At 47.6% G+C, this 24676-nt stretch overlaps 1 protein-coding gene across 7 annotated transcripts in view; it reads right to left on the bottom strand.

Moving 5' to 3' along the window:
* Positions 1-24676, bottom strand: part of AFAP1L2 (actin filament associated protein 1 like 2) — a 65472-nt gene that overhangs the window by 13783 nt on the left and 27013 nt on the right. For 4 of the 7 annotated variants that reach the window (XM_088169363.1, XM_088169362.1, XM_088169361.1 and 1 more), the window contains exons 2-5: positions 11630-11758; positions 11024-11101; positions 7957-8048; positions 3791-3881 (exon numbers count right to left, since the gene is read on the bottom strand). In XM_088169363.1, coding sequence (XP_088025489.1) covers positions 3791-3881; positions 7957-8048; positions 11024-11101; positions 11630-11758 — 390 coding nt within the window. Of the gene's footprint in view, positions 1-354; positions 439-3790; positions 3882-7956; positions 8049-11023; positions 11102-11629; positions 11759-24676 lie in introns of all 7 variants that reach the window. The other 3 variants (XM_088169358.1, XM_088169357.1, XM_088169356.1) reach the window with 1 other exon arrangement.

The raw sequence follows: 24676 nt of genomic DNA on the forward strand, positions 1-24676 counted from the left end.
ATCAGACCATTTTATCCTCCCACTCTGCCTTTGCCTCTAGAGCACCTTCAATCATTCACCAGACTTGTTAATACAGCCAACATTACCACCCATCAGCTCCACACCAGGGACAGAACCAGGGGGATAAAAGCTAGGGAAGTCCTCTTCATCGTCATCCTGAGCACAGGGAAAGCCACAAAAATAATGCTTTGTGCAGAACAGACAGGGAGAAGTGGTTACCTCCATGCATGTAACAGGCAAATCCAGGGGGAGGTACCTGATAATCTGCTAAAACTGAGGGTTTGGGGGTATTTTAGGGGTTTTTTTTGGTTGCTGTTTAAAAAAGGCACTTCAGGTTTGGAAAGCATGCCATACCCATAGTTATTGTGGCATAAATAACGCCCTCAGTAACCTGCAACCCTGGCCTGGGTCCAGCCGCAGCAAGCCTACCAAAAACACCTGCACAGTCAAAAAGAAAGAGAAAGGGAGACAAAGAGAGAAAGCCACAGATGAGCAAATGCAGAGAACAAGGGCATCAATCCCCTTGGCCAGTGAGGCTGTCCCATGCCTGCATGCCACACCTAGTCTGAGACTTCAAACAGGGACAGCATTTACAACCCATCCCCTCAAACAAGGCAATTCCCTTTAAAACAGAATCTTTGTCATCGTAATTAAAAGCAGCCAGGGCTGAGGAGCTGTTTCAGCCAGAATAATTATTGCTCAGCTGGCAGCCACGCCACCCCTCTCGAGTTTTCACTCCAATCCTTATCCCACCCTCCAATTATGCAAAGGCTGCTGATAAGGGTTTAACACATTTCAGCCCAAGAGGGAAGGGAAGCAGCAGCCTCTGCTGGAGCTGGGAAATGAAAAGCAGAGCATCCCCAACGGAGGGGTGGGAATGGTGCTGCTGAAAGACGGACCCAAGACCCAGCACACTCGCCCGCTTGCTTCGTTTTAATTAATTCACCCACGGATGGCTGCAGTGCCTCGCAGTCCCACCTCTGCTGGTGCAAACCTCTATCTCCCCAGCCCATCTGGAGGCTTGCTTTGATGTCCTTTCTTGGCAGTGCACCCACTTATTTTTGTGGTGTTGCTATTTTTGTCTGATTTCGCTACACCCATTTGTTTGGGGACACATGGGTGTCTTCCAAGGCTCATGCTGTAGCGCTGTCAGAAACAGTATTGCAGAGGGACTTTGCACAGGAGCTTACAGTGACAGGACAAGGGGAAATGGATTCAAACTGAGACACGTTTTAGCTTAGATTTTAGGAAAATATTTACTGCAAACATGATGAGGATCTGGCACAAGTTGCTCAGAGAGGCTGTGGATGCCCCAGCCCTGGAGTGCTCAAGGCAAAGCTGGCTGGAGCTCTGAGCAACCTGGTCTAATGAAAGGTGTTCCTGTACACTGCAGGGGGGTTGGAACGAGATGGTTTCTAAAGGAACCAGGCCATTCCATGATACTGTGAAAGACCATCAGCAGCTTCCTGGACTGCCAGCCCCTCCCTATGCAGCTTGTGAGAAAGGCATAGAGGGCTTGGAGGGTTACTGGGCCAGGCTTTAGCACCTTTGGCCAGGGCAAAGCCATGCATGTCCAGACTGCCCTTTAGCAGTAGCAGTCACACCAAGGCCCCAGATCATTTGCTAGCAGTGAGCATCACTGTGCAGGATGGGTACAAAGTACTACTGACATCTGACAGGGCACAGAGAAGGAGGAAGAATGGGGAGCCCGTGCTTGTTGAAACAAAGGGCAGGATAGGGACCTGCAGGTTTGCCCACGTGCTGCAGCCTGATCTCTTGAGGCAAACCAGGGCACCAGCATCACTGCCCAGCTCCCCTCTGCACAGCACACTTCACCTTCTCCTGAGCCCCCACAGCCTCTCCTGCCATATACCTGCTGCTCTACACCTCTCTGGCTCCTTCTGGCTCACCCCAAAAGGAAACACCTCCAACATGAGTTCGCCAAAGAGCACAGAGATTCTCATGATGCTTCCTTCCTCCTCACACAGAACATGCTTCGTAGCACACCAGGAGGTTTGTGTATAAGGGATGTGCTGGGGTCTGTAGAAGGGACCAGTGGCTGAGCACTCACAGGATGCAAAGGCATTACACACCTCAGTGGTGAGGAATCACTGGAATCCTCTGTCCTATCTCTGCAGACTTCACAGGCTTCTATCTCCACTCAGAGCTGTGATAGTGCTCAGCAAAACACAACAGCTGATCACAGCAGCCGCCCAGGCACCCAGAGCTGCCTCATTTGGACAGTGCTCCCATCATTTGTGCTTTTCTCTTTTTGCAGAGCTCTGATCTCTCATTTCCTTAGGCACCTGATTGACCTAGATTTCAGAAGGTGGTGGGTGTATTTGCATCTCAGAGCAGCAGGTTACCAAGGAAAAGGAGATGTGGGAGCTGGGTGTGCATTTATCATTCCTGCCAGCCAAGTCTCTGAACTGAGGGCGAGTTCATGGAGCTGCCTGGATAACACAAGCTGGGTATCTCAGCACATGGATCCATGGCTGTATTCCAGCTAATCCACCATATGCCTTTTTATGCCATGGCTCTTAACAATTTATCCACTTTCCCGGTGTGCTGCAGGGGGAAAAGAAATCTCCTTTATCTTACATTGCAGGCAAGGGGGTGCGGCTGCAGCACTGTGGGCTGCCCCAGCTGCAGCAGGGCTTCACAGGGCATCACAGCCCCCACCTCAGCCAAATGACCCTGAGCCTTTCAGGAAAACACAGGGCAGAGCTGGAGGGGCCTCTGCTCTGCACTGAACAGCACCTTTCACCCTGGCCACAATGAGCCTGAACCTTTTCCTATCTGAGTTGGGCACCATCTTCCTGGTCACTGACACAGAGCTTCAAAGCCCAGTAGTTCACACTGGGCTGGAGAGGACCCAGCTTCTCCCAGATGAAGCTCAGATTCAACAGCCAAGGGTTTAGATACAAATCTTTCACCCTCAACTCTCACTGCTTTGCTTGCCTGGACTCTTGCCACTCAGCTCTGCCCATGCCACACACTGCTGCAGCCAAGGCTGATAACAGAGATCTGCTTCTGCAGTGGGCTGATACGATCTATCTTTTATGGGCTTAAATGGATTATAAAGTGATGACAAGATCAGCTCTGCTATCAGATCAGAGGAAGGCAATCTCTCAGGGAAGGGTGTTCAGCAAAAGGACGCTGAGAATGAGCTCAGCATGCAGCAGCCTCCTCCCAGAGGGGTGGGGATCCCCCAGGGGACAGGCACGGGTGGCACTGCTCCAGGACATGGCAGGGGCTGCAAGGGAACCCACACGCTTTCCCCTCACACGAAGCACAGCTTTCTAATCAAGTTTACAGATGGTTCAACCGCCACAAGAGACTGAGCTGAATAAAGAGCCAATTATAAAAATGGTTATCACTCCTAACAGACCAGCAGAACCATGGGTTTTGAGCCCCAGGGGGACAATTAGAGCGCTAGGACACGAAGGCAAGTCACCACTCAGTCCTGAATAGAAACTTGTGTTTGACTGCAGTCTATCTGCAAGAAAACCACCAAAGAGAACCCACAATAGTTTCTGATATTTTGCACTGATGCTATATTGACCCCAGCATATCACTAACTTCTACAGGAAAGTAAAAATTGGAGTAATTCAGTAATCTTTGATTTCCAGCTAGCATTAGGTCTGTAATATCAAGTGTGATGAGCAGCAGAAAACAAATTTGTCCCAAAAGCCGTATGAAATATCTGTGCTTTCATTTAGTGATTCTCATAAACCTCAAGCCCTCCATCTCCCACATGAAGCCCCCCCAAGGGTTAGCTGGGATATACCATTGACAGAGATGTCATAGGGCTCAGCCTCTTCGTAATATCCCTCTGGGGATTCAATCTTGGGGATCGGAGGTTGTTTTGTTTCCAGAATCTGCAGAATAAAAACATAAAAGAAACATGATTTAAGGTAAAAAGAGATCCTCCAAAACAACAGGACATCCTTTTCTCTTTTTTTAGCACTCAAGTGCATCCCAGTGGATGGAATCTTTCAGATGTGGTACAGTTAGCTCAAATATAAATTGAAATTACTGTATAATTGCATCATGTTACTTTATTTCATGTTGCTGAAAGTCCTGGGAGGATCAACTCATAGCAACAACTGCAACCCATCAGCCTTACCTTGAACTGAGATTTCTGCCTGCTGCCCTCCTAAGCTGCCCATCCTAACTGGGGATGGTCCTCTGTGCTATGCATTATCTTATCAGGGAACCAGAAGGGAGACAATTGGTGCAACCCTGGCTTCACACTGAAAACTTAACCTGAGCAATCTCTGGTCATGTCTCCAAGTCTATGACTGATAGAAACTAACAGCTAAAAATCTCTGCTTTAGGAACTATATTGGGAATCTTTAATTGTGCTCTTAACATAAAAAATGAAGGAAATGGATAAACAACACCAATGGAAAATAAGCCTTTGAAAAGAGTCCAAGTGCTGGAAAATCCCTGTGGCGCCTGCCAAACCCCTCCCTAAACACAAGCAAGGGCTGGCAGGAAAAACATGCCTTGATCCTTTAGAAATATCAATACATGAGGAAAAAAAAAAAATTAAGTCAAAAAACAAACTTTTTACTTTTCAGGTGATTCACACAGATGTGGGACATGAGACAGCAGAGCAGCAGCATGAGCAGATCAGTAGGACAAGCACAGAGCTTATGTTCTCCCCAAATCCCTGCCATCCCATCTCCCACCCTGACCTGACATTCTCCTGTTCCCCAGTGAGGTGTCCCTACTCCTCACCAAGGTCAAACCATCTCACCAGCCATCTGACACCAGGATGTTTTGTCTTGCAGTGCCTCACCTGACCCGGCTGGGGCTGTGCAAACCCTGACAGGATGCCCAGGGTTAAAGCCCCACTCCCCCCAGGAGGAGGGGCACAAAATCAGGTCTCTCTGCAGAGACAGGGATGTTGAAGGTCACAAATCCTGCATCGTGCCAGCCCAGGATTGCTCCCTGGGCTAGAGGGGCCACTTGTGCATCAGCAGAGCAGAGCAGCCTAAGGCAAGATCAGTCCATGTGCAGGTCATGCCAACACCACCAAATGCAGGTGCAAAGCTGGACTGCCCATCCTGCCCTGGATGCTTCCACCAGCAGCTACTGATGCCCAGAAGCAGAAAGGAAGCTTTGAAGGAAAAGATTTTCTGGCCAAGAGCTGCCCACAAAGGGAAGCTGCTGGGCCTGTGGGAGTGAGGAACCCTGACCACACCAAAGTCACGAGTCTGTTCCCATTTGGGCGAGCTGCCCATGGCTCTGCCAACCTCCCAGACTTCTCCAGTGCTAAAACTCCTCCTTACATGGGTCTGCCAGATGCTGTGAGCACACTGAACTTTCCTTCCAGAGGCACCTAGAACACTGCTGGAAAATACTTGCCTTCCAAACACTTAAAAGGTTTAGGAACTTCTTGTCCCAATGTGTTATATTAAAGAAACAAAAACAAACCCAGGCACTCCAGGGCTTTACTTAATCCCCTTCCTGGCTAGGAAATATGCCTGTAATTGCCATCTGTGGTGGCCTCCTGCTTACTTTGTGCTGTGACCATAAACAAATTGCCTACACAAAGAAATGCTGTGGGTTTTTTTGACACCATCCCACAACTGTCAGGGAAAGGGGCTGCTCTGTTTTGTTTCCTACAGACAATGAAAGCCAACAGGGTGCACCTTGGCTGCCCCAGAAGGTATTTGTTTTGCCTCCTCTTTCCCTAGGGGTGTGGAGTGGTTTATTCTCTAACTGAAGTCAAAGGCTATATATTATTATTTAACCACACTGGCCCTTGCAGAACATTTGCCTGCTGCATTACAGCACAACGAGCATGCAAATGTAATCACCTTGAGCATCTGCATCCATACCACAGGACCTTCCCTGTGGGTGACTGCAGGAAGAGGCAGAGCTGCCAGGGCTGCAGCAGAGGAGAGGTCACCAGTGTTCTGCCATGGCCTGCAGAACTCATTGTTTAAAGGTTGTTTTGGGACAAATCCAAACGAATCAGTGGACCCAGGTGGGCCACCCCTGTTGGGTTGCCCAGTGACTGCTGGTGTCTGTGTGTGCCAGGGACAATCTGCTGTGCAGAGCTTTATCACCATATTTCTCCTGTGCCTCAAAAGGCAAGTGTAGAGCAACACCACAGGATGCCTGAGTGTCACCAAACCACAGAAAACTCTGCAGAGCTAAAACAGATCTAATCTGAATTCCTCCCCTAACTTCCCAGTTTCTGTGCCAGGAGTTGTGCTCCACCCTTCACTGCCCAGCTGGCTGTGGGTCCTGCCTGCACTGGGAGCTACAAATGCAGACAGGGAAGATCCATTTCCCCCTAACAGCAATTTCTACTCATTAAAGCTCTTCCCAGCCCTGCTCCTTGAAGGACACTCGGATATCTTTGCTGCCAAAAGCTCACTGACACTCAGATGCTCACAGTGAGGAGACACTTGACTGCTGCACCCAAGGGAGGTTAACTCCAGTGGTAAGCAGGTGGCAGAAGAAATTCCCAGCACAGGTCTGGGAGAAGACAGGTGCCCTTCTCAGCTAAAATCTAAGAATATTTTTTTTCAAATTTCCTCATTTAACTTCCTGATTGACCAGTCAGAAAGCTGGGCTGCACCAAGCCCAAGAGAAATGTCCTGGGGACACCCAGCTCCTGCTTCTCCAGTGGTGCCTTCATTCTACCTCCTGCCTACCGTGAAGTACAGAGCTAAACAGAGATTTAATGAAATACAGAGATTCCTGCTCCGGCCACTGCTCCCAGGCACTCCAGCTCCAGCATCTGCATGGGCAGAGCCCTCTGGGGCTGGAGTAGCTCCCAGCAGACAATCACACTGCATCCAAGGGTTTGCCAGCTGCATCCCATCCTACCCCTTGATTTCCCAGCTCCTCCAGCTAACTCCAGCTGAGCCACACAGATCCCTGGGCAAAAGTCCTGGGGCCTCACCCTGCATCCTCCTTCCTGGGAAAATAACAGATCCCCCTTCGTGGTTGATGGATGCACCACTCCATCCTCCTCCATGCCTCCTCCTCCTCCTCCCCATGCATGCTCCCTGCCCTTCTTTCCTTTCACATCCTGAAACCCCAGCTAACAGCAATTCCCACATTGCATCAACTACTAAACAGCAACATTCAGGGTCTCGAGGATGACCTGTGTCTAGGACAGCTGGGCTGGCTTGCTGACACACAGACACCATCCCACTGAGAGCTGATAGTGTTTAACTGACTCAGAGCTGCCCTACAGTAAAATCTACAGAGCCAGCAACTCCTCCTCACAGACCCGTGGGCTGCACAACCAGAACAACACCAGCACCTAGAGCACAAACAACACCAGGTGCTCCAGCTGTGAGCAAACCTCTGGTAATGGCCAAAATGAGAAAGGCCCTGGCAGCAAGGGAGGTCTTGGTACTGCCCAGGCACCTCCCCACCACCCTGCAGCTGAGGGATTCCTGGCTTTTCTAAGGTCATGTCAGCAGCCCAGGCACAGTTGATTTACAACTCAGGAGAGATTTCCAAAGTAACAGCTGAGAGTCATCACCACCTCTCTTTCTTTGAAAACCTCACTTTTCTGTCCTTGAGCCTGGAGGGCCATTGTGGGTGTGGATCTCCCTGGCAGGGAGCACAGCCCTATTTGCACAGTCAGGAGGAGCTCCCACAGCTGCCTGCTCCACCTGTGCACCAGCTTTTGGAACCACAGGGGTTCCTGGGTGTCCAGCCACCCCAGGCCACCATCCAGCAGCACCAACCACACACTGACCTACAGTCTTAGTAAACATGAAACATATAGCTGGAAATCCCCATTGCAGTGTTATAATTTTTAAAATAAAGATCAACAGGATTCTTTGTCTCACTAACATACACAGGCAGAGGTCTTTCCATTCAGCCATGTTGCACAGGACCTGACAAAAGCGAAGCCTCAAGGGGTTAAGAGGCCCAAGCTGAGGTAGTGAAAAGCAAAGGGTGTGAAAAACTTACCTTTGGAGGGGGGAGGTCTGGCAGGCTCTTCTGAGGAGGTGACAAATGCAGTCCTGAGTCTCCATTGGTCAGGGAGTCCTTCTGATCCAGCACTGCGAGGCAGACACAATTACACAGATGACATGTGGCATCTCCCAGCAGAGCACTTGCTGCCCTGGGCTGTGCTGGAGCAGCAAGATGCTATTTCAGTGGGGAGCAGAGTGACAATTACAGGCAGGGCTGCAGGGCCACCGTGTCATTTCAGGCCATAGCCAGGAACGTGGCACTGGGTGACCAAGCAGAAGAGCTGACCTCTGGTTTTAGGGCATGTTTTTCCTTTTGGAGGGAAAACTGGGAAGGGTAGCCCAGTGCTGAGACTTTAAAGGGTCTTGAGAAGCAGCATGGGCAGACACTTCACAGTGTCTAGAAACCCATGGCATTTTAGTCCTTGCTAGCTCTGATCCCTGCTGCTGTCAGTGACTGTCTGCTCCTCTGCCACCTTTCCCAAAAAATGGATCTAGCAAAGGGGGCTGCTTAGCTAAGTGCACGGTGGCTTATCAGAGCCAGCCATGATTAGCAGTGTAATCACTGCTCAGGGGAAGGCTGTTCTTGAAGCAGCCCAAGCCAAACGTGTATGGGCATAAGGCAGCAGAAGTGCTCCAGTGATCTGTCTGCTTCTGTAAAGTTAGATTTTCCAAGCAGCTGAATGCAGAGTGATTTAGTATCTGGAGGGTACATTGCAGGCTCAGAAAACTTGTGCTCAGTCCTCCTTCTCCTACCACAGAACTCCTGGGTGGCCTCAAAGAGTGCCCAAATCCCATGACCTCTGAGATAGTGCAGTGATGGATAAACCCTTTCCTTCTCCAGCTACACACGCCAGCATCACAAAGCACAGACTGTCTCCTTACTGGGGTGGGAGGGAAGGAATATTTTTCTCTGGACAAGCGTTAACATTTTGCAGGTGTCCTCTGATAAAGATGCCTCTCTAAAACCTGCAGTTTGAAGAGGATTTAGAAGAAGGAAGAAAAAAGAAAAACCATCCCAAATCCTGCTGAAATCCACATCTAACTATTACTCTCTGTTCCTTGTAGAAGTGAATGTCACCTGGTATTTGGGCTAAGAGGATTGCAGTGGCCACACCAGGATCCCTTCATGTCAGTCCCACTGCCCAGACTCCCGCCCCTTTGTGCTGACTTCCAGAAGGAGATGGCATTTGGCTCACTGAAGAGCCCCGTGGACTTGCAGGACAGGGACTTGCTCCATCTCTCAGGTGAATGAGATCCAGCAAATGATGGTGCCTTCATCACCCAGTGCAGGGAATTCAATTACTGAGCCACAGGAAGGCATCTCAAAAGCAGTGTCTGCTCTGCTTAAATCCTTACCGCTGAAATTGCAAGTAGATACAAGGAGCAGGAAATACATTTTTGTGCAGATATTACGTATTTTAAAGTTTGGAGGGGTGATTTTTGGAGCTGATGGACTTTGGAAAGCATTTCACCCTGTGCTGCTGGAGCACACTTGAGCACAGCTGTTGTGGGGAAGAAGCTCTGCAGAGCACCAGAGGTCCTGTCAGCTCAGCCACGAAAGTGTGGTCCCCAGTCCCACTACAGGCATGGAATCGCAGCAGATAAAAGGGACAGAGGGAGTTGCACAATCACTGGAAGATCAATATCACACCAGTGGGCACTTGGGCCCCTCCATCTGCTAAAGCTGAACCTGCAGGCACCTCCCCATCCAGTTCCAGAGGCAGGATCAGGGCTCCACACCCAGCTGCAGCTGTGGCTAAGATCCCACACATGTGTCTCACCGACTTCAGCATTTCCAAATAACTCAGAAGTTTTACTTGGAATAGGGAGGTTGTTGAAAACAGAAAGAGAGAAGTGCCAGGTCCCACAGGGAGTGACTGAGTGGGCAGGGTCATGGCCTTGATAGGGAAAAGTCTGAAATAAAAAAGCCACCTCTAAAAATAAATTGTCTGAAATTTTCCCTGTGTTTGAGCATGGTGGATCAGTGCAAGCTTTGCTTTATCCACCCAAATGAGAGCTTATATAAAGAGATGTTTCTGTTGCTGTTCAGCTGCTGGGAGCTACTGGGAGGCTGTGTGATCTTATTATAGAGCGTTACAGCATCACCCAGAGGGCCCTGTCTGGAGGTCACACTGGGGCTGCACGTGTAATCTGGGAGGACATCCTGTCTTCAGAGGCATTTGATGTTAGGCCAGGTTTGGCTGCAGGTAGTTTAAAGAACCAATCAAACCAAATAAACAAAACACCCTACAAAGAAAGAAAACCAAAACAAACAACTGTGGAAGTGGAACAATCCCAACTATTGCAGGACCAGCACATCAGCAGCAGGCTGCACTGATGAGTCCTTGTCTCATCCCTCTGCACTGGAAACTCTGGGGTAGGATCAGCCCCTGACTAGGTGTGCATTTAAAAAATGTGTGTCACTAACACCCTCACTCCATGCCATCATCAGCAACCTCTTTCATGGTGAACTTCAAAGAGGAAGAACATTTTTAGACAATTATGTTCTTTGCCGTGTTACAAATTCAAAACCTGGGAAAACTCAATTGGAAATGAATATTTTATCTAGGTTTGATTTCTCGGCTTTTTACTCTGCAGAACTCTCACATCTCTGGGAGATGAAGGTGCTCTGCCCCATGCAGATGGTGAGGGCTGAGCCCTGCAAACTCACTCTGCAAGACTGTGACAACACAGACCCTCTGGGCCAGAGCAGAGCAACACAGCTAACCAGAAATACACTTTCAAGGTCTCAAAGATGCAAAAAGTGACTTGTTTTGTGGCCAAAGAAAGCATGAAGGCTTCCTTGAATATTTCAGCCACTGGAGCTTCAAGCCTTAGAAGGCAACATTTTTATCCCAAAATAAAGACCTCCAAAGTGCTACTTCCAGGAATAAGCTCACAGTGTTGGCAAGGACTACTATTTCCAAGGGAATGTTATGAAAATGGCCCTTCCACAACCAGCAGCTGCTTCAGCCCTCAGAGCTGCCAGAGCAAGGCTCTAACCTTGTGTGCCTTCATCATCCCCTGAGACACGATGAAACCATTAATCTTCAGCTCCCTACCTTTGTCTTGTTTCTCTTGGTCACCCTGCTGTTTATGGACTGTCACTTTGTTCATATAAATATACTCCTCATCACCACCTGCAAAACAAAGGGAAAAGTGAACTCTTTACCCACACACTGCTTTCACACCGCTAAGTTTTTCCACAAAGGCAGATGTAAAAAGTGTCTCTGCTGAGCACATTTGGAGAGAGCACTTTGGTTGAGGCAATGTGCAGGAAAAATCCCAAGCAATAATAAAAAGCAGAAAAATTAAGTGCTTTATGGTCAGGAAATTCCGTAAGTTAAAATTTCTACTTAAACATTAACTTGGCCAAACAGTACATCCTGTGTATCTTACAAAGTGGATTAAATAAACTTAAGGTTTAATAAAGAAAACAGAAAGGATCAGGAATCTTGGGAATCCTTTGCTTGTAAAGCTGGACACATAACTATAGTGATTTTACATAAACAATTAGAGTTCACTGCAAAAATAAACTCAGTTTCATTTTCTCCTGCTAATTTTCATGTCTCCTCTTCCCACCAGCTGCCAGGAAAATGTTGCTCCAAGACCCCATAGCAATTCCCATAACAGCCCACCACCCCATCCTTGGTTTTCCTCATCTGTACCACTGGACTTGGTGTAGACTTTCAGAAGGTCAGACAGGAAGCTCTTCTTCACCACAGCAGTGCTGCTCAAGTTCTCCTTGTCCAGTATCCTCAGAAAATCTTCAAGTTCAGTGAGCAGCTGCTCAAGAGCTACAACAGAAACAGAGACAAGTGTTGGAAAAGCAGCTGGGTGGTGTGTCACAAGAGGACGGATGTTAATTCCATACTTTCCAAAGTCCTTTGCTTTTTCTGCCCAGGAATAGTTCATATTTAATTTTCCAGCTTGAACCCTGCCTCTAGCTCTGGAAAGAAAATGAGTCTCAAACCAAAAAATCTCCAACTTCCCTTAGTCTGTTCACACATCAGTGAAATCCCGTGTAAATACCTTTTCTTCTTCCATTAGGACTTCTTGCTCAAGCAAAGACAACCTGAGGAGATTTTGAGCATTAGGGCTGAGATTACATGAAAGCATCTTGCAAGGTCTTGATATATGCACCTTGAGTCCTGGCAAATATCATTCAAACCTCATTTGGCTTGGGACCAACAAAACTCCTGCTTTTTGCTTCCTCCTTTTAAGCCTCCTCCTTATTGGGGAGAGATGGGGCCCTGGCAATCTGGTCTAGTGGGACATGTCCTTGCCCATGGGAAGGAAGTTGGAACTAAATGATCTCTAAGGTCCCCTCCAGCACAAACCACTCAACAATTTTATGTTTCATTCTACCATTATTTCTCTGTCTGTATTAATTTGAAAATGTTTATGTGTGCATTCCAAAAAGAAAAAAAAAAACAAAAAACAAAACACAAAAACCATCACCTCCTCACATACATGAATCACAATTCAGTAACTTCTCAAGCCACCATGCTTGGGCAGTGACCACACAGACCACTGTATCCCGTGCAACTGAAGGCACAAGACTGAGCAGCATCTCCCAGTGCCTCAGGCAGCCCTGCTGCACCCAAAGCATCCCTGCATCCCCAAAGCAAGCAGGGGGACACGTCACTGGCAGCACCAGCAGCTGAGCCAGGCTAATGGGTTTGTTTTCCTGCCCAGGACGTGCTGCACAGCCCTGCCACCAACAAATCACTGCTCTGACAGGGCTCACGCTGGAGCAGCAGACTCTTAATTGCTTGCTTTTGTTCACACCAGAGTTTATCGTGGCCTAATTAGCAGCAGGGGCAGGAGGAGGAAATAACAGAGTATTATGTGGAGAGAGGAAGCGCCACACAAGAATGACAGTGTGTAGGGAAAACGTGCCAAAGCCAACTGGGACTGTTCCTGCCCCTTGGAGGCTCCCCTGCTGCCCCTCTCCATCACTCCCTGGGGCTGAGGATCTGCAGAGGAGATGGGCAGTGAAGCTTGGGTTTGCCACCACCACCCTGCAACCAGGCAGTGACTCCTTAGCACTCCACCAGGGAACCCAGGGATAACCTGAGCTTCCTTTCCAAACCTCCCTTCCCTTTCCTTACAGCGTTCCCACACTGGGGGATCTCATGGAACTCCTGTGAGTCACAGTTCACACCCATGAACTAGGAAAGTGTTAACGTTTTGGATTCATAATACAAAGCATCTGAGCAGTTCAGAGCTACTAAATTTAAGATCACAAAGACCTTTTCAAAGGAGGAGAAAGCCATCACCTTCCTACTCACCTATCTTTAGCCACCAGGCAACCTTCCTGGAGTAAATACATGTTAGAAGATCGATAAATAAATTACACTGTAAAGGTTTATGTAGCTAGCCGTTAATTGAAAAAAACATGCTACTGCTCTCAAATGGAATTAATCTTCACCAGACCTGACTGTAAAACAGCCTAATGACTCCAGATCAATCAATAACAGCTCCAGAGGAACCAATCAACTTGTAGCTATTCACACATCATTCTATACCCTCTACACCAGATTAAATCTCTTCTGGTCTGATTTAGGACCAGTAGGGAATGGAAAATACCTTCATCATGCTGTGTTAACTCAAATGTCTTTGCTAGCTTCTGTTTTGCCCAGAGAAAACAAGAATCACTTCATGAAACTGCAGCTTTTTTTTCCATAAGCTATGAGGAAACAGGTAGCATTTGCAGATAATAATACTGGATGCCAATAAGCAATGAATTGTGTCAAACCTACTCACAACACACTTCTCTAAAGCTTCAGGGACCCTGTTTCTTCCAAGTTTAAGGAAACCCCCCAGGGTAAACCACAGACTTGCTATACTCATCTGCTTCAGTGGCCTACTTCAGAAAATTCAAACTGAGGTAAAGCCCTGCTGGTCAGGCCAGCTGCACAGGACATTCATGTGTCAGGGATGATATCAGAAAAAACAGCACCAAGGACATCTAACCTTAATCTGAAGCTCCAGAAGCAGGACAGCTCCCAACAGCTGCCCACATAGTTGTCATTACAGTGGGTTTGCAGGGACAGGGGTACAATTCCCATTCCCTCCTCCACCCCCAGACTGCAGAAAATGACTTTATTCTTCTCCCAGGCATCCACAGCTAGCACACACACAGGGCTGAGCGCTTATGAACAGCACAGCCCATACAGTAGGTTACATTTTCCAGCCCACCAAAGCTGAACTCAGGCTTCCAGTGACTCAAAGCAGCTCATTTAGGATGTGATCCTGGGGCACAGAGGTCAGTGGAAAGACTCTGTCAGACCTCAATGGATTCAGACTTCAGGGACACAAGAGAAATTAGTTTTGCTCTTCTTCTGCAAGAAGCAGTATATAAACCATCTGCTTCTATGCAAGTATCTCTCTGATCTCAGCTGGGCATTCCCAATCCAAACCTGATACCTGCAAAAAAAACCCTCCACTCACCATTCATTCTCTCCCATCAGAGGGAGAACAAGCTAATGCTTACCAGAGACTGATGAATGTGAGAAGTAAAACGAATTAATACCATGAGGGTCTGTAAGATCCTCCGATCAAGCCACTATCACAGCAGGTCCCAGCAGGTCAATAGGACTAAAAACAATTGAGAGCCCTTGTACATTAAACCATCTCAGCATTCTGAGTGCTGGAAGTCACTGCTTGGTCTCAGCTACAGACCTATCATGCTGTGCTGGTGATGTATGGAACACGCTCATGGTAAAACCAGGTTGGAGGCTTTTCAAAGCAGCCTGAGGCAAACGCTTCTCCCTCCCAGCTGCATGCTTTTACTCTCCTTATCTTAGCAGTCCAAAAATGAGAGCACATAAAGAAATTATTCCTGCTCTGCAGGGCAATACTTACAGATGCAAGGAAAGTATTTGAAAAATCGTATGGCTGTAAGCAGCAGGATGAGAAGTAGACAGAATCCTAAGCCTGCATAAGGCAGAGAAATTCTCAGATGCTTTTCTAAAACTTTTTTCCACTGCCGTATTGCTCTTCTCAGCTCTCACAGCACTTCTTTGTGACTCAAGTAATATTTCTGGCACTACCTCAAACAAAGAGCTTCACAGATCTTACAAAAATTCAGCCCCCTACACAGAAAACAGGGATTACCTCCAAGGTGTAGATTGTCAGAAAAATTAAGAGGCTTGGCCAAGGTCACTGTGAATACCTGCATTGAATCCAGTCCCCTCAAGCACCAGGACATGACCTACTCCAGTTCCCTAAAAGCACGGCCACAGACCTGGGGTACCACTAGAAATCACAGCACAGCTCATGTCATGTTCTTCTCCATGGTAACAGACATCAGTAACTGGTTAAAACCTGTAGGAATTTCTCAATACATGATGGAGAGAGGTATAGGAGCATCACAGCCAATGGGAAACTTGAGTGATTTGCATCTTCACTGAGTGGATGATCATCACTGAAAAGATGGTACTTTGAAATATATAGAAATATCACATCTTTACTGATGTAATAAGGGCTTTCAGGGTGGGAGTTACAGTCAGAATCACCAGCTCCTTCTTCTTGCACACACTTAACTGGATGATGAGATATGTTCTCCCTTCTTTTACTCCAAGACAAGGCAACCCATTTTACAGAAACTCCTGGGCTGCCCTGACCAGCACAGGCTCTCTCAGTTTGAAGGCTGCTACACTGGTCACAGCAATAAGCAAAGAGATGCTTTAAACACGACTGATCTGTTCCAACAGCAATCCAGTGGCAGCAGGACAGCACTGAAAGGGCTTCTTTTGGCAGGAGTCTGTGCCTTTCTTTGCAGGCTGAAAGTCTCTTGCATTGCAGCAGTGTCTATCCTAGCTCATGCGAAGCTAGAGCCAAAAATGAAACAGCTTGCAAAGCCTTCATTGAGGAAGCACATTCCTTGCAAAAGAGCTGCCAATTTTGCCTGACACCAAGGTCACTGAAAGGTAAATGACCATTAAACTAGATTATAAAAGCCATTCCTACCAATAACCACCGATCTCTGTCATTGTGCTACAATAACAACCTATGTCTACATCTAATTACTTCATGTCTTGGCCTTATGAGGAAATGGGAAGACAGGCTCTGAATGAACTTTCATTCAAGTGTTTCAGTAACCACTGGGCAGGATTGTATTAGACCATTTAATCTAAATTCAATTACTTATTTTATCAAGGTAGAGGGGCCCCAACCACCGGACAAAGAACTGTAATGAGATATATACTAAAAGACAAACTCTTTCCTCTGCTGAGATGAGAGGTGAAAGATAAGGAGTATCATTTGCTAACGGGAAACTAAGGCATTGGGAGATTAAGTGATTTGTCCAGGGATATGGGCATATTCTTCAGCAGATCAGGAATATAAACTAGCTTTCCCACATCCTAGCCTGGAGATTTTGTTTCCAACTCTCCAACCATGTATCCCGAAGTGCTGAGAGATATTCTACCCTCCTGCCCAAAGCAGATTCTGGGTTTGGTACTTTTGGCTTCACCCTTCCTTCCTAGAAGGAGCTAGGCTTAGCTGCTGACAAACAGCTCCATTCAGGCACCAAATAAATACCTGCAGTCTGTGCCATGCCAAGCTTCTTGCTTCAAAAATCTTGGAAACTCCAGAGATAGCAGAACTGGTAACAGCATTGTGAATCATGAAACAGCCAGCCCCCAGGAGCAGAGGGGTTCCTGAGGAGTATCTTGAGGTACCTGCCCCCACCCAGACTGCCTCCACCCTGCACTACATCCCATGGCAGCCTTTCAGCCCCCATTCCTACTGCCCAGCCCTGGCTGGCAGCACTGGGATTCCCCAGGGGCTGCTTTCTGCTTTGGCAGAAAGAAGTTCCTTTCTAGCCCTGCTTTCTTTCTTTATTCGCTGCGTGGAATGAATAGGGCAGCTGAGGAGCGTGCAGAGAGGACAGGCGGGCACAGAGGCAGCATTCAGGCTGCTGAATAGCAAGTGCTGTCAGAAGAGCAGCAGGACCCAGCCCAGGCCTCCTTGGCTAATTTGGAGTCTTACAGTAACAGTTGGGCTTTGCAAGAGGGAAAAGTCACCCACGGTTACAGTTAGAGAAGGCCATTCTCCCCAGCTGTGAGGAAAGGCAGATGTGTGGATGGTGACAGCTGTAACAGCTGGATGACCCCCACACCGGGACACCTTCCAGAACAGCTAAGCAGATCCTTCCCCAGACAAACCAACCCTCCTCACCCTGCCGGCTGCAGAGGAGCAGAGAAGAAAAGGGAACAGCAATGCTTTGGCTCCTCTGCAGTGGATGCAGCTCCTCTGCCCTGCTCCAGATGCTGCTGGCTTTGGCAATGCAGTGCAGGGGAAGACAGGTGGTAGATGGTTCATCCAAAAACACTGAGAAGCATCAACATCTCTGGTGAATCACAGAAAGCTGCTCCTGTGAAAAGCATCCCCATCACACTGAAACTCCATCAGCATTCACCCAGGGTGATGAGCAGAACAAACCTCATATAAATGAAGTGCAGACCAAGGCACTCAGACTGAGTGAGACCAGGTTTACCACCTTGGTTTTGACCATCAGAAACAATGATTTACTTCTCACACTTGCACCTGCAATAACTGGCCAGCCTTCCATCTTCTTGCTTTTCATGGGAAGAGAATAAAAAGCCCAACCCACTGTTGTCCAGTTGAAAACTTCTTTTTTCCCACAGAAAAATAATTATGAATATATAAATAATTGTAGAAAAAAGAAATCTCCCCACAGCAAAATGAGAAGTGCTGTGTTTATCAAAGGAAAACCCACAAAAACCCCCTCTAAGTTTCTGGCAAACAATGAACTTTCTCATTGGAGAATCACTGCTAGATTAAACAAAACAAAAAGCGAAATTCATAATCCTGAGACAAGCTAAAATCCCTCAAAATAAGAAAACTGTACAACTGGAGAACTCCTATCAGAGTTTTCCTAATAAGCCAGACAAGTGTCAGACAGTTATAACCACTGTCACAAAGCTGTCTGATTTTCAGACACAATGAGTGCTCACAGGGAAGAAAGAAATAAAAAATCCCCACCCAGACTGTTCTATTAATGTACCTAAAACCCAGCACCGCTTGGATTCACACTCTGGCTGGGAGCACTAGGCTGGTCTTTGTTGCAAAATATGATTCATGGAAGGACAGAGGCAAACAATGTGTTTGGCTGGCTGTGGGCTGTGAACTGCACAGATGAACCCAAGCAGCTCTGCGTGGGCTGCTCTGGAAGTTCCAACAAGACTCGTATTGAGAAGTGGCAGCTCTAACCCAGGAACTCTGAACTTTAACAAAACGGCAGCAGAAAATGCACACAAAGCTTTTTTCAGTTAGCTGAGCAAACAACAGACTCCTCCTCCCTCCACTGGAAGGTGGGAAACAGCATCCAAGAAAAATTAAGAAAAAAAAAAAGAAGGAAGAGAGAAGAGAAGCAAAACATGAAAATTACCATGTCACAAGGAGATTTTACTGAGCACTCTTGCATTTTAGTGCCATACTGCTCTATTATATCATAAAAGAGTTTGAGTTGGAAAGGACCTTAAAGATCATCTGGTATGCAATGGAGGGTGTATGTTTGACACTTCATGGGCAACACAGTGATGTGTTTCTTTGCAAAGGGTCTCAGCCTTTCCATGACAGACCAAGTGGTGAGTCACTGGAGGTCCCCCACTGCCAAGCAAATTTGTGGGATCACATCCAAGAGATGCTGGCACCCCTTCCTTTGGAGCAGACCACATTAGCAGACTGCCCATCAAGCCCACAAGATCCCCAAAGCTGGTCTAACCTACAAACTGCAGGTCTGTGCTCAGGTGCTCAGTGATGCTCATAGCCTCAGCAGATGGGAACATATCACAGAGAGCCATGGAAAACCATTCTGGGACCTGGGGTGGATCAGAAAAGTGCCACATCCTCAGTGTGCAGGGCACCAGGTCACACACAGTAACTCCAGCTGGGACAGAACCCAGCTAGGAAAACAGAAAGGAACCAAAGAAACATCAGTGCAGTAGTCAAGAGGGAAAGTAATGATCAGTCCAAATTAAGACGTCAGTTAAAAAAAGTTGGACCAAGTCAGACAGGGCAGGACATTTAAGAAAACACGGTTTTTAAGGTAAATATCCCCAAGAACAGGACCTGGTGGGCTACTTTCCCAGTGGGGAGAAAAACAATCCCAAGAATTTTTACAAAGCAGAAATCACGTTTGCTGCCAAGCCCCAGAGCTGAATCCTAGAGTGGCACGACAGAGACACTGTTTCCTGAGAAGCTGCCAGCACTAATTCCCTTCTGTCCCCACAGTCTTTTCTGCTACTTTTCCCCTTACTCCTTCAGCTTCCAGCTAAGATAGGCTGGTTTGGGATTCTTCTGCCTTGTGAAGGCTTGCTCTCCTCTCCAGCACTCTCTGGGGCTGACTTCACTGGAGGGGTTGGTGACCATCTGACCTACAACTTAAAGCACATCTGCTGTTTGCTGCCCAATGCAATGCACAGCTGTACCCAGGAAGGGGCTACCAAGAGGTGGCTGATCAAATGGAACAGCTGCCTTCAAGAAAAATAAACACCCCAAACACTCAACCAACACCACAAATACACAGGGCTCTGCTGCTGGAACCTCGTGCAAGAAGGCATCCTCAGCTGCCTGCTCAGCACAGCCTTGCCCTCCTCTGCCTTCATGCAGTCTCTGCTCCAGGGATGAGGCAACGTGCTCCCTGCACCTCACCTCAGGTCTTTGCCAAGGCTCCTGGAGCACGGTTTTAGTCAAAATGTTGTGGCAGACTTTGCCTCATCCCTGCTCATCACTCCACGCGGCTGCATCCAGAGGAAAGCACGTTTCCATCCCTATCCACACTACAGAGCAGCAGCAGAACAGAGGCACACAACAGTCCCTAATGCCTGCTGAGCCCACAGCCACGGGACTCCCTCTTTCCCATGGAAAAAGGAAGGCTGGGATACCTCATTCCCAAAACAACGAGCGAGAAAATGCAAGGTCCTGGAGAGATTAACTATCACAATGATGGGGAATGACAGCCCTGGAACAACACCCACAGTTTGTGCCACTTCAATACAAATAAAGGAGGTTAACTGCCAAATATATTTTGAGATGGATTTCTCTCTCACAGGCAAGACACAAATTAAAGGAAGCTGCCAGATACACATAAGGTTGTGCTGTTTTTTCTGAGAGAGGACAAGCAGACACACACACATGCACACGCCCTCCCAAGGCCTCATATCAAAGCATTTTCCCACCATTCTCTGTTGATTTAATGGCATCATTTCTCCAATGAACAATAGGAACACAGCAGAAGGGGAAAGCAATTATGTTTGAGAAAGCAAAAGCAAGAGCTCTGGGGTCAGAAAGACAGACACATAGCCCTGGAGTCCCGAGTCTTTCCTTGCTGTTTCCTCTCTAGAAAGGGCTTTTTGAGCCACACCACCCACAAGAGCCAGGGCTGGAGCTCCGTGCCTACAGCTGAAAAGCAGAATGACCACACCAGGCTATTGCACTAGTGCAGGGGTAGAACAGGTTTTTTAATTATCCTGAGTGTATCAGAGTAGGCTGGCAGAGCCTGCAACAACATCATTATTGATTGCTAGATTTCTTTCTTAATAATCTTGCTCAATTCCTTGTCCAGACACTGCATGCAGTCCTTATCCATCTTCCTCAAGGTAATCTGGAAGCCTAAACACCAAGAGGGAAGATCATGCAGCTGAGTCACTGAGCAGTGCTGATGCAGCAATGTACAGACCTGAGATTTTTTTTCTCTGGAAATCTGGTGTTTAATCACCAGCAGAGAAAAGTGCTAAAATCCCCAATACCAATGCTCTACACAGAAAAAAATCTTCCCCTCCCCCCCTCAAATTCCCCCATCTACAGACATCAGTAAGGACCTTCCCAGCAAGATTCAAAGCAAATCAGTGCTCACTACACTTCAAATTAGGATTAAGAAGCATAGAAAGCTTTAGTAATACTGCAAAGAGGTCAAATCACAAACCCTCTCCTGCCATGAGTCACCACTGCTCAGTGAGTACCTCCCAACAGGGATCCAACATCTGCCACCAAAGGAGCTCCCACGCACCACTGTCCCACGTGTGAGGGGAAGGCACACCTGCCAGGTGACCTGAGGACATTCCTCACTCTTGTATTCAAGAGATGCCACATTCATTCCTCTCCCACACCTCCAAAATGATATTTCACTAGGTCACAGTGGCAGAGCAGCCTCCCAGGAACAGGCAGCTCCCCTGTTTGCTATGGATTAACAAAGCAGCTGGGCACCACATGAGCTGCTTCAAGACACGTGTGCCCTGTTAGGAAACACCAGTCTTGTCCTAATGCTGCAGTGATGCCCAGAGAAAGAGAGGCTCTGCCCTGCTTCACACCCCACACATCACTTTCATCACTCGACAGGTTTTCAAATGGGATTCGAGTCTTTGGTGCCATTTATCATCTGTGTTATTAATTCCTGTTGCCGAGAAACTGCCAAATACATTTTCTTTGTGGAGGTTCTGTGTCCAATACTCATGAAAACAAATATTGGTGGCCTTGGGAAAAACAAGTGTTGCTCATGGAGAGGAGAGGAGAGGAGAGGAGAGGAGAGGAGAGGAGAGGAGAGGAGAGGAGAGGAGAGGAGAGGAGAGGGAAGAGAAAGAGAAGAGAAGCTCTCCCAGGCCACCCAATTTATGCAATGGCTGCACACACATTAATCTCAGAAGCCCATCCATGTGCCAGCAATGTGTCCTGCTAAAACAGAATTGTCATTACTTGGAGAGCAGGGGAGCTGTCACCACAAGTGACAGGAGGAGACACATGAGCTCCACTTGTCTCCGTACAGATCCAGCCCCACATGGTGTGATCTGGCTAATGGAGCACACATCAGAGAAGCCACAGACATTTACCTACTGAGATGAACAACTTCAGCCGTGGCCAGACGGAGGGCTCCTGGTTTGACTCATGGTGACAGCTGTGCCACACTGCCCATGGATGCTTTACTGCATGGGGGATCCTCTTATAAGGTAATGTAGAGGTAAACACCCAAAATTCTGCCAAGACTGAGCAATAAACCTTGATCTATCATCTGCACCCTGAACTTGAGCTCATCTCCAAGCAGCAGCAAGTCAGGCTCACAGAGATGTCCTGGGGGAAAAGGAGGCTCAGGACAAAACCACCCCATGGCACCTCTGCCACCCTGCCCAGCAGAGCCTGGCAGGAGCCCAGGGGGGCTGATGCAGTGGAAAAACCAGGACAAAGACCTGCGTTTCTTTTTTTTTCCATGTGAATTGGAAAACTTCTCCCTTTCTATCCTGACTGTGAGGCATGGGAAGTGGAAGACAGCTCTTAAACAGCAAAACCATTTACAGGACAAAAAAAGATTTTACTTTGTCTTGCTTGCACTTTGTTTACATGAATGAGAGCCAGTTATCCAGACTGGGAACAATACTCTGAATTAAACCTCTGAAACCCATGCATAAATATGCCAAAGGTATCATTAATCCTATCACAGATTTAAAAATGAGATCAGTATTTTCATTTACCATCTCAGCAGAAAATTTTTGACAAGAAACTGCTGATGAATGAGTTCAAGTCTTTCCAGCAAATTCAGCTTCCTTGGAGCTTTTCTAAATGCACTTTTGACTCTTTCATGCCCCTCTTAAGACACTTTGGAGGCATCCCTGCAGCTTGGCTATAACCTATCCAGGCTGGCATTTCTCTTTTCCCAGCATTACATGCTAATAAACACTTCTGGCATCCTTGGCACCCGAGGATCATTTGTGGAGCAGTGGTTTGGGATGAGCAGCTCATGCCTGGCTCCCTGTGGCTGGGCAGGCCACACCACCCTCACTCCAAACCACACTGTTGTGCTTTCCATCCAGAAAATGAATGGAATATAGTTCAGCCTTGGCATAGTGAATTAATAACCTTTAATGAGAGTAATAACTCGAAGGAACTCTGTGTTTACACAGTGCTAAGTGCAGCCTGGCTAATCCACCACTCTGCCTGCAGTGCTGGAAGCAATTCAGTCAGGACACAAGGAGCATCCTGCAGGCAGCAACTGCCCTCCAGACAGTTTTCTAGTACTCACAGGCATATGAGATGCACATCCTCAGCAAAACCTGCTGGTAAGGCACAGCCAGCCTCCCTGCTTTGCAGAGAAAACTGCTGGCCATTCAACTTGAGAGCCCAGAGAGAGAGGAGCAGTACATCTTGGACATGGCTCAAGAGAGATCACAGGCTGCCACTGCAAACCCCTACTCAACCTTTTGTCTTTCCTTCCACCAATTCTGAGCTTGAGCCCCAGCCCCAAAGGCAAAGACACAGAACCTTTCACTCTTCTTGGCTTAAGAAAACCACAATGATTGCTTCTGTTGTGGTTTGTTGCAATTTCCTTTGCTTTACTGTTATCTGTTTGCCCAGCCTTTCTAAGAAAGAAACAGGCAGGTGAAGGAAAGATAAATGACTAAGTAAAACACTCCCCATTTCTAGCACCAGGCATATTTTGTTGCAGAAGGCAGTGAAGACAACAAAAAGCTGGGTATTTTTAAGATAAAGTACCAGTACTATTGATTTACCTCCTTTGTTTCTGGAAAAGAGACAAAAAATAGAGGGGGCAGGAGGAGGCTAGATCCCTGGGGCAGTCCTCTCATCCTTAGTGGATCCTTAACCAAAGGGATTTGAATTCATCTTCTCTGGAGGCTGCTTCACCTACTTATGTTGCCACAGGGGGTAAAAAGCTCCAGCTCTCCCATCAGAAAATCAAACATCAATTGGGATGTAACTACCAAGTCTCTTTTGGTTCCACTGAAAATCTTCTATGTGTTGTGGGACCATCACTTACCTTTGGTTACAAAGAAAAACAGACAACCTTTTTTTTCTCCCAAAAAGAGGTTTCTTTAAGGCACTCACCCCAGAACAGCAATTTCTCTCACACTGACACCAGGAGAAGTTTGCTACCATCCCACACTCACCTGTGTGAAAAACCACCCAAAGGGGAAAAGTGCCTGGCCTGGCAGGCAGGTGGGAAGGGCAGGGAGCAGTGATCAGCTCCATCCCAGCCTCCAGCAGGGACATCTGCCACTGCCACCTGGGCAAGCTGCTGAGCAGGTCATACACTGCACAAACTGCACACACAAAACACAGGCACAAAACTGCCAAGCTCTCAAGGGCTGTTCAGGCCATCAACTCCTTCGTCATGAAACGTGCACTCTAAATTTCCTCTCCATTTTGAGTAACACCTGTCTGAAATTTCCATGTGGGACACGCCGATTTATGCTTTTACATATTCGCCCTCCTGAAGGGCAAGGAAAGTGAAGGAAACTGTAGAAAACAAACTGGACCTATAGGACCCTCTCAGTAACAAAATAATACATTTCATTTTCCCTGCCCATGTTTATTCATCCTTATCCAGAGCTCTCTGGAGGCAGTGCTCCAGCACATTTCACCCACATCCTTTGTGTGCCTGGCTTCGAGTAGCACATCAAAGGGGCATTTGAGGCTGAGTGTTGGGTGCTGGTATAAAGCAGCAGAAGTTAAATCCCTGGCACAGGCCAAGAGCCCTCAATGAGGACCAGAGAGCCCATCCCTAGCTAGGTGCAGGCAGATGTAATGGGAATAAAGGGAGTGGAAGGAAAGATCAGACAAGAAAAATTCCTTTGACAGCTGTATCCCTCAGTGCCACATCATCCACCTTGCCCTGCTGTGCTCACACAATGCAGCACCATGCAGAGACCATGCCAGGGTGCTGTGAACAGCAT

The sequence above is a fragment of the Sturnus vulgaris genome, chromosome 8 (genome assembly GCF_052056855.1).
Source record: "Sturnus vulgaris isolate bStuVul1 chromosome 8, bStuVul1.hap1, whole genome shotgun sequence".
Classification (NCBI taxonomy): Eukaryota; Metazoa; Chordata; class Aves; order Passeriformes; family Sturnidae; genus Sturnus; species Sturnus vulgaris.